At 36.5% G+C, this 17,042-nt stretch overlaps 1 protein-coding gene across 1 annotated transcript in view; it reads left to right on the top strand.

Moving 5' to 3' along the window:
• The window catches only part of COL19A1 (collagen type XIX alpha 1 chain), a 300,849-nt gene that overhangs the window by 86,021 nt on the left and 197,786 nt on the right, over positions 1-17,042 (top strand). The window contains exon 11 of the mRNA XM_057303991.1: positions 2,425-2,469. Coding sequence (XP_057159974.1) covers positions 2,425-2,469 — 45 coding nt within the window. The remainder of the gene's footprint in view (positions 1-2,424; positions 2,470-17,042) is intronic.

The raw sequence follows: 17,042 nt of genomic DNA on the forward strand, positions 1-17,042 counted from the left end.
TGTTTTATATAAGTTAAGAATTTAACATCTTAAAAAATCGAATTTGCACATAATATAGTAAAGATTCAGGAAATTACTTTGATGAAACTGAATTCCCTGGAAGGCTCTTAGAAAGCCACTAACTGGTCTTTCCAAAGAGAACCCATGGAAACAATCCCTTCTCAACGGCATCACAGTTGGAGAGAGCTTTATCAGAGAGCTTTAGCAACATGCTTCTCCAGAGAATTCAGTGATGCTTTCTGGGGGCCACGGGAGTGTCCAGAGTTGCTCTGGACATGTTTTCACTGTTATGAGAGGCTAAAATGAAGAGTGGAACAATTTTTACTGCCTTTGACTGTATTTGGTTCTTTCTTATTTATCTTCCTTTTTGTATATCCCAGATCGACTAAACATAGTAGTTGCAGTGACATAAAATATTAAATATTACAAAGATGCTACAACTAATCTCTTCAAAAATTCTTTGTCAGAATAACAAATTTGTGATAAATAAAAATGTTTGCATTGACTAGGCTACTTCTTTCTGTGCCTAGTATCTTTCTTTTTACCAAGGTGAACTTCATTTGTACCCGTTTGTTGTCCCAGGGCTGCTTTCTCCTTCTGGGAAGGAGTGTGACCAGCATTGCTGGAAGCACAGAGTCTGGTCTATTCCAGTTTCCTGGAGGGTTTGGGGAGTCACTTCAGGTGGGGCCAGCTGTCATGATACCACCCAGATAATCCCACCACAGGGGAGAGCATTACTGATGCAATATTAGAGGCCCACCCAGGCCAACCATATCATCTCTATGCTCTGGAAGTTTTACAGGTCTTAGCAACAAGATGTCAGAAGTTACTATTACGTCTAGGTTTTTCTCTGTAGCTAAAAATTACCATTAAAAAAGATATGCATTTATTTATAGTTACAGCTTTTGAAAAATCTTCCCTTACTTGGCTCGATAAAGAAAATAAGACTGAACTGGCAGTGATGAAATGGCAAGCTTCTGAATTTCTTCACAGCAGCTCTAGACAAAACCCATTGATACAGCATGTGCTGCATCTGTGAGTTGAGCTGCAAGCCAAGGGATGTGCAGATTTATCTGCTGGGAAATAGTTTTGGACTTTCCAGCAGCTGTTTGTGGTGGCTGTATCATGCTGACATTGTGGCTGATGTCCTGGGCGCATTTAGCAGCTTCGATGTCAGCTTGGATTAACAGATCAAGCTACAGTCCATATTTTAGGAAAAATGGTAGAATAAAGGTAGACCATGCATTCAGTGGCAAATATACCCAAATACTAACCAGTAACCTGTCTTTCCCGGTAACTTTTTTAAGGGCAGATGAAGCAGAAATAATAATTTAATCATGTGTGTATATGTGTGTGTGTACATATACATATATACATATATGTGATTGTATATTATTTCTAATATATACAGAGAGACTATATTTATAGTAAAAAGCTGGTATTCCTTTTCTAACACATGAATTGTAATTATATCAAGTGTCACCTTGTTGCAGCATTACAGAAAAAAATGTAGTTAAGAAACCCTTTCTCCTTTCAGGAAATGTTTACTGAGTTCATCTTATGCATGGAGGGGTGAGGCTGACCATCTCCAGCACTCATTTGCTGGCTATGTTGCCTCGAGTGCCTGACCTATATTTGGTATTCAGTGAATATTTGTTTGAATATATGAATCAAACATCAGTACTATAAATATCTGTGCAGAATTAAGTGGGAAAATAAGCTTGTCAGATCAGAGAGGGTTTTAGTTGAAGAACAGGGGACTTAGACCTTTTGGAATAATGATGGTGGTTGAAAGCCAGAGGTGCTGCAACCACCAATCCCCTTTCTGTGACGAGAGGCAGGAGAGCTAGGTGGTAAAGAGCATGCATGGCTCTGCATCAGAGCCCGAGCCAAGACTCGGGGTTCAAGCCTGAACTCATTTATCACACAGCTCTGACTGGAACGATACTCCACAGAAGTCAGCTTGAGACTGCTGTTTCTACAGGATCTAGTGAAATAAATAGTAACAGTAATAATAATAATAATAATAATAATAATAATAATAATAATAAAGTAATAAAAATATATAAAGAAGAAAAAGTAAGAGTAATAATGGCTAACTTATTTGGTGCCAGGCACAATGCTGATGCATTCAATTCTCAAAACATCTATGAGAAAGGTACTGTGTATGGAGAAATTCAGGTGTATGGAAATCATGTTGCATTGAAAGCACTGTGGTGAAGCTGTAGCTTGTACCCTTTAATATTTAGGAATATTTAAATATCATCTAAGTTAAAATTGGTTTTAAAGTTTAGATATTAGAAATGGGTTTTATTTATAATTGTTGATTTCTTGTTATTGGAAACATTATCATCATTATTGTAATAACTGTGTGCCTTAAAGTAGTGTTCCTATTATTATATATATCATATTCCTTTTCTACAGGGAGAGCAAGGTTTTGAAGGCACCAAAGGAGAAATTGGTGAAAAGGTAAATATCTCTCTTGACATATGCATCTGTAAAAATATATTGTGTTCATGAAAATATTTCGAAGTGGAATATCTAACTTCCCTTGTGCTTTCCATAGAAGCAATTCAGTAATTTTGTAGAAAAAGGCTTTAAATATTGACATCACCTAAGTTAGACTTAATATATTAATGATGGTCAGAAATCTTTCTAAACTTGTTTGGATAGGAGTTCTATCTAGATATTTCTCGCTAAATGCATTCCATCGATATATAAATGATTCAAACATTGACTGAGCATTCTGTTTGTGTGCTAGACCATCCCTGATGCACTAAGTGTCCAACTCTTTAAGTAAATGTTTTGTTTCCATGTATACCTGGTGTATCAGTGGAATTTTTCCTGAGGAAAATAATAAGAACTGTAATAGGGTCAAACAGAAAAGAGAAGTGAACATAGAATAGTTTGAAAGAGTTAAAATAAAGGGATGGCTTAAAAGGGAGTGCGGGCAAGGTGTAGCAAAAACCACAGGATTGTGCAATGTCCCAGATTGAGTTATAGTGAACTCCTTAGACTCCATAAGGTTACCAGACTCAGAGGCAAAGAAAACTGTGGATAGGGATCCGGATTGGTGCTGAGGGAAGCAGTGAACCCAATATTCAAGCAATCTTTGTTTTAAAAATTTATAGCCTTCTGGGGCGCCTGGGTGGCACAGCGGTTAAGCGTCTGCCTTCGGCTCAGGGCGTGATCCCAGCGTTATGGGATCGAGCCCCACATCAGGCTCCTCCGCTATGAGCCTGCTTCTTCCTCTCCCACTCCCCCTGCTTGTGTTCCCTCTCTCGCTGGCTGTCTCTATCTCTGTCGAATAAATAAATAAAATCTTTAAAAAAAAATTTATAGCCTTCTGCTGAAAGTACAGAGAATAGGAGTGCCTTAGTCATCCAGAATTTCCATTCAGACAATCATTTGAGTCCTTCCGCATTTCATAAGTCTATAGTTTTATTTTTAAATAGAACAAAAACAGCACCATTCCTTTGTTTCATAAAACGTCATGTAATTGGACAGCCACAAGAAGGGAAGGGGGAGAAATAATCTCAAATTAGACAGTCTTGCCCGTATTTAGTTTTCTGGGCCGTGATCAGTTATTTGCTTCTTCAATAAGTATTTTAGAGAGAATGAGCATCTATAATAATTATGACAAATTATACATGTTGTAAGCTACTTGCTAATTACTTTCCCTCACAGAACTGTGAGGAAGAAAAAAGGATAGTCATATAGTAATCATATAATTGAGGAGAATTCCATTAAATGATGACTGCATTTTAAAAGACGATCTCTCTTTTTAGGGATCTTTTGAATATTTTTGCTTTAGAATGACAGTCATTGCCTTTAAATAAATGCCTTATTTATACATGTTCCTGTTTTATTAATGGGACTTTACCTGTAGAAATAAGTGAGAATAAGCAGCAAGGAAACAGATAAATTCTCTGTAATTTAAAGTCTCCATCTCACTAAAATCTTAGTAGTTATTTTGATATTTTATATACATAGTTGGTATTGCTCAGTAATAGATTCTCAGAGGCTATGAAGTATAGGAAACATTCCATATATTTGGCTTCAAATATTTCCCTTCTAATTCCTCATACCTATTAATTGCTTTCAAATAGTCAATTTCACCATGAGGTGAAAATATTTATGGAGAATTATGGAGATAACAGGAAGAAATAAAGCATCAAATAGAAAAGACAATACCTTGAATGAGAATTATAGTTCAAATGGTTTATAGCCAAATGTAAAATTCACATAGTAATCCTTACAATAAAAATATATTCTGCTTTGATTCAAATACCAAATATTCGAGTTTTTTCAGTGTTACGTGCTACATATTCTGATCTATGACCACATGTATTTTCCCAAAAGATAAATAATTAATGCCATCTTTTTGTTTCTATTAGAAACTGTGTTTCTAGATTAACGAAATAAGAAAAGTATGTGAAGCACTCATTTCTATGTTTCTTGTACTGCTTACAGCATTATTTGTTTTCTGAACAAAGACTGTCTATTTTTAATTGTTTTATTAAAGTATATGTGGGGCATCCTGACTGGATGGGGGGCAGGCAATGAAAGAATTCACCCAAGACAGAGCAAAAGAGATAAAAGTTTATTGAATACACTGCAAGGGAACAGTGGGCAGACCAGCAAAGGAGAGACTATCTGCCATGGGGTGGTAGGGAGGAGCTACAGTTATAGGTCAGAATAAGGAAGTATAAAGATGTATGGAATTTTCCCTTTTTTGCTAATCTTAGGGACTGTGCCTGGTTGTAAGTAGCCCATTGGTCAGTTAGGGCCTATGGCTTAATGAGCTTGTTTGCATTCAGCCCCGTAATCCCTGTGGGCCCTTTTGCCTTGCTCAAGTTTCCATCACTCAAGCCTGTTGCCTAAAAGTGGCCTCAACAGTATAGTTGGTGCACAATGTTACGTTACCTTTAGGTGTACAACATAGAGGTTCAGCAAGCCTATACACTATGCTGTGCTCACCACAAGTGTAGCTACCATCTGTCGCCGTACAACACTGCTATGATACCACTGACCGTACTCCCCATGCTGTACCTTTCATCCCCATGACATACTCATTCCATAATTGGAAACCTGTACCTCCCACTCCCCTTCACCCATTTTGCCCAGTCCCCCACCCCCTAAAAGGTAATTTAATTTTAATTTCAATTCTTTGTGGAAGACTGAGTATATAATTACAATAAGACCTACCTTTCTTCTTTAATTGCCTTGTTGTGGCCTTTATTGTGTTTAAAATTTGACTGTTTTGAATGATACAATTCACTAGTTGCAAAACAAAAGAATTCAGGGAATTGTTGTTGTTCAGACATGTGGAACCTACCAAAGGCACATGGTTACCAGTCAAACAAGAAAACACATATCAACTGTCAAAGAGAAAACACTGTGGGATGGTCTTTGGATATCTTCATAGTGATGATACCACTGTGTGTGATGATACTACTGTTTTTCTTGATGGCCAGAAAACTACCCTGCAGGCCGTTTAACTCTTAAGCCAGACTGACCAAGTGGTTCCTCAGCATGTCTAATGTGGTGTCCTTAGTCCAGAGAAGAACTCGTGAAACTCAAACAAGTATAGCGGGTCTCATTTGCAAGTATATTCCTGAGTTTGTGGCAACTTATGACAGGGAAGAAACTCATGTATTACCTGGGCAAGCACAATTAAGCCAAATCAGTCCTGAAATGAACATTATTTGAAAGACTGGTTCTTTCTCAAATAACTTATCCTGGCAGGACTCTCCCTGAAGAGAGCCACTCTCAGGTTTGCCTTTTTTTTTTTTTTTTTTTTTTGGTTTATCATTTAGATGGATAGAAAGACCCCATCCCATTGCCCTGTTGTCCCATTGCCTGCTGCCAAAGTCAGGTGAGAATCGCTCAAGGGTCCTTTGACTCTAACAGCATACCTCTTGAAGCAGGAGGGAGGAGGTCTATATTCTGACTGAGGAATAGACCCACAGCTGGGCTCTGTGTTCTGGCTTTTCTGTTTCTATAGGAGTGATCTCAAACATCCCTTCTTTTGGGGACTTTCCTTAGGTCCTTCAGTATACTTGGAAGTGTTATAGGGGCTACTACTAGTGAACAAAATGGAGATTCCACCCTTGAGGTGACAGTTATCCCTATACTGCCAGCCTTCCCAGCAATGCTAGAGCCAAACTCTTTTTTTTTTTTTTAAGATTTTATTTATTTATTTGACAGAGAGAGAGACAGCCAGCGAGAGAGGGAACACAAGCAGGGGGAGTGGGAGAGGAAGAAGCAGGCTCATAGCGGAGGAGCCTGATATGGGGCTCGATCCCATAACGCCGGGATCACGCCCTGAGCCGAAGGCAGACGCTTAACGACTGAGCCACCCAGGCGCCCCTAGAGCCAAACTCTTACTATGTGACCAAATGTAAATGCATGAAGTAAGCTCCGACCATCACATTAGAAAAAGGAGATTTAGCAGGGGTTCATTAAAGTGATCTTCATTCCTAAACCCTGAGTCCAGGTTTTCACTTTAGGTCTTTGTCAAAATAGGAGGAATATTACTTGGTTACATTATGAAAAGAAGAAGCAAATAGAAAAGCAAATGTGGACATCCGCATCATTATAGCAGTCAATATCTTTAAGTAATTGGTTCATGTGATTGGGTTTGCTTTTAACCCAATTCTTTTATGTTGTCATTCAAGCCCTGACTTAGTTTAAAAACTGATTTTATGTTGTCATTCAAGCCCTGACTTAGTTTAAAAACTGATTTCTTACGTGTTAAGCTTGATTCTGCCCAACTTTATTGTTAAATATCATTTGATTGTGAGAGAGAAACATCCAGTGACAACTGCTGCTCATGGCACACTTTTCCTGACATTTTCTCTACATTTTCTAGCTAAAATGTAGTCAATTTTGTTCATTCAAGAGTGACATTTAAGTTAACGTGGGTACATAGGTAACAAATCTTTACTAGGACTAAGACGTTTTAGCTAGTGTGGAACTTTTCCATTTGATGAATTAGAATGATCTTATCCTTGAAGATTTCTTAAGTTCAGTGAAAAGAAAAAAGGACAATCAAAATGTCTTTTCTTCATGAACCATCTGGCTCGGGGAGATGTGGATAGTATCCAACCTTTGACATTCTGTAGCCAAGAGTGTTCATGGTTAAGCAGGTTCTGACTTACTCTTATTTAAACGTATGGCCATTGCCTACTTCAATCGTCTTGATTACTGGTCTTTTCTTCCACTGAGTTAAACTCGTAATAATAAATGTGACGGCAAAACTAACAAATGCATATGGCTCCTGCTTTCATTCATCTCTTAAAACTTTAGAAAACTGGTTGCTGTAAATTTTCAGTGACTTGTGATTTTTATTGTCTTGTTGTTACCAGAATGTTATCTCAGTCCTGAAATGCCATAGGACATAAAATAGTTATTTAAATTGGAAAATTATGTTTAAATATTTATTTCTCTGGTTTTATAGCTGTTGCAAATATTTTACCTGACAAAATCCACTGGAAAAACATCCGACAGATCCCTATTCTTTGTTGGTTTGTTTAGTGAGATATCATCGTAGAATTCTGTACAAAACATGATACTCAAATGAATAAAACTATTGAAATGTCTATTATAATGTAGGACAGAGTACAAGAGTACTTTATTACTCCAAAACTACCTGGGGTGATTTATAAATAAGCCATGTATCCAATCATTTGTATTTCTTCTATCAGCAATTAACATCAGGTAATTTTCAAAGGACATAACTCAAATTTTCATTGGCCAGCCTAAAATAAAATATATATATATATATATATATATATATATATATATATATATATATATATATTTACTTATTTGGGGGAGAGGCAGAAGGAGAGGGAGAGAGACTATTAAGCAGGCTTCACGCCCAGGGCGAAGCCCAACACAGGGCTCAATCTCACAACCCTGAGATCATGACCTGTGCAGAAATCAGGAGTCGGACACTTAACCGACTGAGCCCCTAAAATAAAATATATATTTAGACTTAGTATTGATGTTATGTATGATGTACAGTCTTTTGCTTTTGATGGACTCTTTTGAAGATGTGATAGGAGAAATAGAAAACGCTTACTAGAAAATGTCCTTACTTACCTATTTCATAACTTAATCTATTCATTTTGGTTTCTAGTCAAGTGAGTGTTAAAGAGTAGAGTGTTAAAGAGGAATAATAATTTCCTGTTATTCTGTCGATGTTTGTTTTATTTTTTTTTTAAAGATTTTATTTATTTATTCGACAGAGATAGAGACAGCCAGCGAGAGAGGGAACACAAGCAGGGGGAGTGGGAGAGGAAGAAGCAGGCTCATAGCGGAAGAGCCTGATGTGGGGCTCGATCCCATAACGCCAGGATCATGCCCTGAGCCGAAGGCAGGCGCTTAACCTGCTGTGCCACCCAGGCGCCCCTGTCGATGTTTGTTTTAGTATCAAAAATGTATTAACACCTGTGACATATAATATATAGGCCTGATATGTAAATGCTAGGCCAATGAGAATGATGGACAATCTATTCAGTAGCATTTTATTGATTTATTTCTCATAGATTGATTTAAACTTCATACTCGACTCATAACAACCAAGGTTAGAAGTTGACTATTTTTATATTAGTGCCACAAATAATTTTGCCTAACAGTAAGTAACTAAAATATTGACTTCTAGCATTAAATATCACGAGACCTATAGTCGGTCAGGCAAGTAATAGTCATCATTTGCTACTATATACAAGAATTATGACTTCAAATAAGCCAAGACCTTTAATACCGGAAGATATTTTCTCTTTATATAAGTTAATTTTTCATTCAGTTGTTGTTATGGTAATTGCATATTAAACTTGAATTGAGAATTCAGACGGGTAACTGTGATATTTTAGCCATTTAAAATTTATTGGAGAATGAGAAAAAGCCCAAGTGAGTAAGTCTATGCAATATGCATAAACTATTTTTCAGAACATTCAGGGAGCAGCATCTAGGTGATTCAACAGAAAACGCACATTCCTAGTTTCTGGAGTACCACTCCAAAGAGAGCTTAGACTTGACACTTCATTGTGGAACTGATGGTGACCCATCATAGAATAAATGGATTCACATTCCTTGTGTTCCATGTTTCAGTCCAGCTCTGCCATGACAGCTGTGTGAATCTGGACATGTCCCTTACTTTCTTTACAGTGGTCTCCTTTTCTATAAAATAAAAGTAATTTCTGCTTCATGAGATTGTTGTAGGAGTGAAATGAGTAATTAATAATTAAAAGGTGCTCAGTAAAGGTATCCTCAACAGCCAAAATATGAAAAAAATTAAAATATTGATATTTTGAGAAAAGTAGATTTGATATTATATCTACTTTTTATTTCCCTAATACTACTTTCCAATTTTCCTTCTAAATAATTAAACAAAGACAAGAGGGTATATTAGTTAGCTGGCTAGCAACAAATCACCTTAAAATTTAGTGGTTTAAAACAACATTCACATATTTAGCTCATGACTCTGGTTTAGCAGTTTAGACGGCTTAGCTCAGTGATTCTTTGATGTCAGCTGATCTTGTCTAGGTTTGCTTAAATATGTCTTTTCAGCTGGCTGATTGACTGAAGGTGGCCTGTCTAGGTTGGGCTCTGATAGACAACATGTCTATTCCAAACAGTCTCTCATCCTCCAACAATAATTCAATCTTGTTTTCAAGGTAAAAGCAGGGGTCCAAAGGGAGTGAGCAGAAGCATTTAAGGTTTCTTAAGACCCCCAGCTCAGAACTTGCGGGCCATCACCTCTGCCATATTATGTCGTTGGCCAAAGCAATTCCCAAAATCAGCCCAGATTTAAGGGCTGGGAAAATAGATGCCACTTCTTGATCATATAAGCTGCAAAACCATATCACAAGGGGTATGGATACATGGAGGGGTAAAACTGGCACCATTTTTGTAATAAGTTGAACACAAATGAGATAAGAATTTTCTTATTTTAATATAAGTTATTTACTTCAGAGTAAAAAGGTTGAATAGGTTTAGCAAGTTTACTTCATTCTTCTTCTCCCATGACCTGCAGTATAATCTTAAAGTTATGTTTACACAATGGGTCTTGGAGACTGTGTCAAAAGATAGTCTAATATTTGAAATGGTAGGGATGCTTTATGCATAATAGGAAAATATTATTGAAAAATAAGACTCTTAATTGGAATGGGACTAGAGAAATACAATATGTCAATTATTAAACCAAGGAATTACTTAGTACTTTTACGTAGTCTCAAGTGTTTATTAATTTTAGCTAAAATAAAATTGAGACCAGAACAACTGGAAAAAGCAGGTCAGAGTTGAAATGTATTTTTAGGATTTCACTATTAAAGCCTTCTTGGCAATTATGCTTAGTATTTAAAACTAATGCAAGAATGCTAAATACTGTTATTATAAATATAGCACTTTCCCATCATCACTAAAACAACTGTTGACATGACACCTTACTTCCTGTTAATTCTCTCTTGGTTCACCTTGTAGAATTCCACTGAATATCAGTGTTATGCAATTGTTCTATTTACTCTGGTAACGTGTAAAACTTCTACAACTTTTAGGAAGGACTTATGTGTTCGATTTGACAGCTGACTCAAAAAATGAAGAGAACAGATGGAGTAGAATAACTATAATTTAAAAAATCACAGCAATTTATCTGTGGCCAGTGCCAATTGGTATGGAAGCAACCATGCCAGCTTACAATTAGCCATGGTAGCAGGCAATTGGGAAGTGTAATGGTAATCCCACAGCCAAGCTAGAGGCTTAACGTTAGTCATTGCTGATTGTGTGTCATTTTCTTGTTCTTCACAGTGCTAGTGAAAAACTCTAGATTATCTGGAGTATGTTTAACCCTCTGTTGCTGCATCTTTTAATAGTGGTTATAGAGAAAGTGAAATGCCAAAAAAAAAAAAAAAAAGAGGGACATGAAAAAATGAGACTAACCATCAAAGGGTGCAATATTTCAAGAATATTAGTTTTTTAAAGTATTGTTCTTAATGATTGCATAATATTTCACTGTATGGAGATACAATATTTTATTTGACTACTCCCTTGTTGTTGAAAATTTAAGCCTTTTAATTTATTTGTGTTTCATTTTTTAAAATGTGTTTTAGCTAGTGCATATAATGCAGAATTAGCATACTTTGGCAAGCATCTTTAAACATATCTCTTGTTCTTTCTTTACTAGATTTCTGGAATTAGAATTATTGGGTTGATGTGTATGGACATTTTTAAGATTCTTTTTTTTAAGATTTTATTTATTCATTTGAGAGAGAGAAAGAGTGGGGTGTGCAGACAAAAGAGCATGAATGTGGAGGGGACGGGTAGAGGAGGGGGAAGGGAGGTGGGAGGAGGTTAGAGGCAGAGGTAGAAGCCGACTCCCCAGTAAGGAGGGAGCCCAACGTGGGGCTCAATCCCAAGACACTGGGATCATGACCTGAGCCCAAGGTAGAAGCTTAACTGACTGAGCCACCCAGGTGACCCTGAGATTCTTGATACATATACTCAAATTACTTTCCTGAAAGTTTTTTTTTTTTTTTTAAGATTTATTTATTTAGAGAGAGAGAGAGAGAGCATGCACATGTGCAGGGAGGAGGGGCAGAGGGAAAGGGAGCCTCCCCACTGAGTGCACAGAGCTCAATGCAGGGCCCAATCTCAGGACCCTGAGATCATGACCTGAGCTAAAATCATGAGTCAGATGCTTAACTGACTGAGCCACCCAGAGGTCCCAGAAAATTTGTTTTTTTTAAAGTTAGTTTACACATTCACATGTAGTGGTTGTATCCTCATTCTATCCTCACTAGCTTTAAGTATTACATTTTTTAAATGTTAAAAATTGTTATCATATTATTTCATTTTAACTTTTTATTCCTTGTATTTCTTTAACTATCACATTAAACGTTCACACACACATACACAAGATAACAATCCTATGTTATATATGTTATAAATATTCTCATTTTAAGGTTTGCTTTTAATGTTTATTGTACATTGAGATACAGAAGATGTAAATTTCTTGGGTAATGGTTGGTCTTTCTTTCCCAATTTCCTTAATTACTTCTGTGATTTGAAATCCTATGCTTTCAAGAAATCCATTAAATATACACTCATATTTTCTTCTAGTTTTGCCTTTATACATTGTAACCCTTTCTTCCACCTAAAATTTATATTGGCAACTATTGTTAAGATGAAGATTACACTTGATTAAACAAGTTACAGATGACAAAGTAAAGAGCATTCAGAAAAACTTCTTACACCTGGCTGTGAAGGGGACAACAGCAAGGACAGTAGCTGGAGGGGGTGTAGATTATTGAAGAAGAAAACCTTAATGCACCAATATCCAAAGCAAGCATGAGTTTTTTTTTTTTTTTTTTTTTTTTTTTTTTTAAGATTTTATTTATTTGAGAGAGAGAAAGAGAAATCACAAGTCGGGGGTGGGGGTGGGCAGGGGCAGAGGGAGAGCTAGAGGGAAGAGCGGGCTCCCTGCTGAGCAGGGAGCCCAACCCGGAGCTCAGTCCCAGGACCCTGGGATCATGACCTGAGCCTAAGGTAGATGCTTCACTGACTGAGCTACCCAGGTGCCCCAAGCATGCATTCTTGATAGGAAAATATTGTTGATCAAGGCAAGACCTGAAAGAAAAGTACAGACCCAGCTCACTTACACAGAGAGTTGCAAATGTCTTATACTTCCCAAGGGATATCAAATTTATGCCAATAATGATATAATATTTAAGGAATACTCATTAAAATTAAGAACAAGACAAAGGTACCACCATTATTATTTAATATCCTGAAATTTCTGGCCAATGCCAATTTTCCTTCCAAGTTATAGTTTAAAGCTACCCATTTCTATCTGTATCCCCCAATACTACCAAGCTGTAATCATTTATGAGTCACCTCTCGACTAATCTCCCTGTCTTGACCCTTGCTCTTCTCTCACCCATTCTTTAAGTTAAAGAGATGGAGCTTTACAAAACAAATCATGTGAGTCTAATGTTTAAAACATTTAGTTGTTTTCATTAAGTTAAAATCCAAAATCCCTAGTATGTCCTACAGAGTCCTGCATTGTGGCCTCAATTTGCCTCTTAGAACTCATCTTTCCCTACAACATCCTCCCCCTCCCTTCTCCTGCTCCAGCCAAGTCAGCTTTCATTCAGTTGCTTGAATTCACAAGCTCTTCTCTGCCTCAGAACAGTCCACTGGTGTGCTCACTGCTTGAACTGCTTTTCCCTTCACTTGGGTAGCCTCTATCATTTATCACCACTTGCAAGTCATTTTCTCAGAGGAGCCTTCCTTGATACTCCCATCAAAATCCGTTCCTTTTGTTATAATTTTCATTATACCTTCAACGCTCCACTCCACCTATATAACACTCATCACTATTTAGAATTATACTGACATGAGTGTTTTTTTTGTTTGTTTGTTTCTCCCAGTAGAGTAGAAACTTCAAGAAAGCAGGAACCATATACGATGTCTTTATTTCCAACACCCAGCATAATGCCTAGCACAGAGAATAATTCAGTTAGTTAATTTAATATTACAGGAGATTAGTGTAGACAAGTTTAAGTTGTGTTTCTTTTCAGCTTCCGGAAGTATTTCGTAATTAATATTTTAATTCACTTAATTCAATATCAACCCTTTTTCAAACTCCTGCTATTGAATTCGTGAGTTAGAGTTAAAGATCAAAATTCATTTTACATGTATGACCCTTGGAATTGTGTTTCAAAAAAGACAATATATAAAACATTAATATATTTAATAGTATACTAAAGTGTGCAGGGAAGAAATTGGGTCACATATTTCTATTTTTCAACATTTGTGAAACACATTGCCTTTGGCAAGTACTATTTAGTTCCTTATTCTATTAAATATCATCATACTGTTCTTTTAATACCACATATTACTCTGTCTTTTTAATTCAGTAGTAGTGTTAAAGGTTGTCTATTGATTCTTGTGTCATAATTTTTAGTTGCAATTACAGTGGAATTTTGGAACTATTGACCATAGTGACCTTAGGTTGGTTTTGTTAAGGAAATTTATTCAATAACTATTTTATGTAATTTAAGGACAAAGAAATATGGAAATTCTGGGGCACATAATGAGAGATAAGTAGAAAGGGCATGATCCTCATTTATATAATGATTAAGACAACTTGACTTTAGATAGTTTCTCATTAATCAGTGCTTGAGTATTCTAAAAGGGTGGTTTACAATTTGTCTCAATTTTGCTTTTTGTTTGGCCTTTATTCCAATTATCCTGTTTCTTCACTCCAGGGTCTGGTGTTGTCTCAGATTTCTACTCTTGCGTTTGAACCCCCTTTCCCAGAGACTTAACTTTACTTTCCCCTGTGCTCCCCTTTCCTCAGCATCTTGTGAACCTTGCAGTCCTTTCTTTCCCACCTGTTTCCTTTCATCCCATCTAAACGTGACTTCCTTTTTAGGTTACTCTCTTCCCATTTTTATTTCAGGAAGCTCTGGGAAAGGAAGAGAATTTTTAGTATAAATATATGAATTCATGAACAGGTGACTCTAGAGTATTTTTTGTACTCAAAACCAAGGAAGACATCTATTACCCGTTTTCCCCTCACACCTGAGCATTTCCTAATGAGATTGCATTTTAAATTAGGAGTAAAGGTAAAGGCAACCCTACATTTGGTGACAGAGTGTTTAGCGTATAAAAAATATGTGGTTTTTAAAAAATATTTTTCATGAAATGGATTTAAAAATTAATCTAGCTATTGCTTCTGCTTAACATAATCATCAAATATTCATCATCTCTAACTGTTTTCACTAAATTTCAGTTAATAAATGTACTTTATTAATCAAATCTCTTTGATGGAAATGATTCCAGATGGTGGGAGGATAATTAATTCAATGTCACCAAACATTAGATGACAGGTGCATTATTTTTATTTAGAAGCCACTGGCATGTGAACTTTCACATTCAGTGTAAAAGCAATTCACTGTATAGTAATTGCTGAACAAGTGTGTCCCATTGGACTTAAATAACAGAATTCCCCTGCACAGAAAACAGAGGTGTTAGTGCAGCTGCTGTTCTAAGTGGATGTTGTGCATTAACTGTGTGACACGTTATTGTCTGGGCTTATGAACATCTATTGCTTCTTAGTTTAATATCTTATAGAAATTATTCTTGGTTCTTATTTTTCCTTACTAATCTTCACAATCCCCTTTAAGCCATATAAGTAACTCCCTATCAATGATCTGTTCTAATAGCAGTTGAGGATAAATGAGAGAAGATACAGAAAGCAATTAACATTTGCTTTGTTTTTTCCACATTTTTCCTTGTTCTTCATGTATTGCTGATAAGCATACCATAAGATCAAAAATAAGGACAAAATGCTAACGCATTAATGCTTTGGGCAAGCATTTTGGGGAATGTTATTTTAAGTACCTGCACTTGTCCGGCCCTGGGAAGGAGTGTGGCAATGCAGATGGCTTCACCCTCTGGCTATATTCCAGGGGCTCACTGATAGTGACCCTGCCTGTCACTTAAGGTTTACTTGTATATACAGATGGTTTACAGAGCTGACGTCTTGGTAAAACTCACAGGGCTGAGTCAGCCAATATCACCCAGTAGATAGAGGTCAAATCAAGGGTTCTTCCTTTTGGAACTTCAGAGCTCATCTACATTGACGCTCATCTGTTATCCAGGCTTTGCTCATTAATGCTCATAAGATAATTCCACGTTCTTTATTTTAAGCCAAAATCTAGTCCCTGTTACTTTGACCAATTTATTCCAGTTCTAACCTCCTGGAAAAATGCATTCTCAGATTGTTCCTTCTTCCAAGTTACTGACAACTTTCTGGAGAGTTGAAGATAACTAATGTGTTCTCTTGAACCATGTTGGTATTTCAGGTTTTTCCACTGTGCTTTGTGGATCCTGGTTTCTGGGTCCCTCATGTTCCTCACAACCTTCATCTCATGATGCTGTGGCTTGTCAGTCAACTGTTAGTGTGATGTTCACAAGCAGAGAAGTTCTTCTATCGTGTTTTGAGCAGTGAAGACAGCAGGCAGTGTAGTAGAGTGAAGGAACCTGGGTTTAGTAGAGCTGAGCCCTAATCCTGGCTCTACCTTTAGCTGATTGCATGGCTGTTTCAGAGTCATCCTCTGGTAAAGGAGAGCACTAAGCTAGGTTACCTCTGGGATCACAAATGTTTAGAGGTAGAATGGATATCAAAATGTAACAGGTCTGAACTACTCTCAGGCAGTTTTTTTCTCGAATCAAAATGCAAGCACTTACATATATATGTGCTACCTTTTATTTTGGGGTTTTTAGCCTAGTGTTCTTACTTGTCAACTTTTAATTCTTGATTCTGACATCTATTACAGTAGTCACTTTTTTCAGCTTTGTAACAGCCATGAATTTTGTATACATAGATCATGAGTCTTTGAGTAACTCATATAAATACTGAATAAGACAAGGCCTGGAGTACATCTCTTTTGCACACTATTGGAGTGCTCTTTCTAGGTGACAACTAAACATAAATGAAGATAAAATTCATATATTTAACCACTTACTCGCTTACTTCATTACAATTTAACTCACATTTATCCAACACATCTCTAGAAATTTTGTTAAAATTCTCATTGAGCCAATCTCATAACATTTGCATGATTTTTGTTTTTTGACATGATATACCTTCTTGATCTTCATCTTACTCTTTACTAATAACATAAAACCAATTCATTTAATAATTAATTTTAGAATTTTGTCAGGAATCAATATCCCGCTTACTCATTACTCATGTATATTTTTTAAATGAGGAAACATTATTGAATCTTGACCTTTCTCTCTTCAAGATTCTCACAAATCCATATCAGTGACTAATTCTCATGAACTCTTAGTTATCTGTCCTTTATCTGCCCTCTCCTATCTTAATGTCTGTCTTGGTCTCAAGGGTAGTTAGCTAGAATCAGTGAATGAAAAGATCTTCAATTTGTTTTCAAAGTAGTTTGATGCCAACTATAACCTAATGTGATATTGAAATTTCCTTCAAAACACATGCTAGGTTTTAGAAC

This window comes from Ursus arctos, unplaced genomic scaffold (assembly GCF_023065955.2).
Source record: "Ursus arctos isolate Adak ecotype North America unplaced genomic scaffold, UrsArc2.0 scaffold_29, whole genome shotgun sequence".
In the NCBI taxonomy this organism is placed as follows: Eukaryota; Metazoa; Chordata; class Mammalia; order Carnivora; family Ursidae; genus Ursus; species Ursus arctos.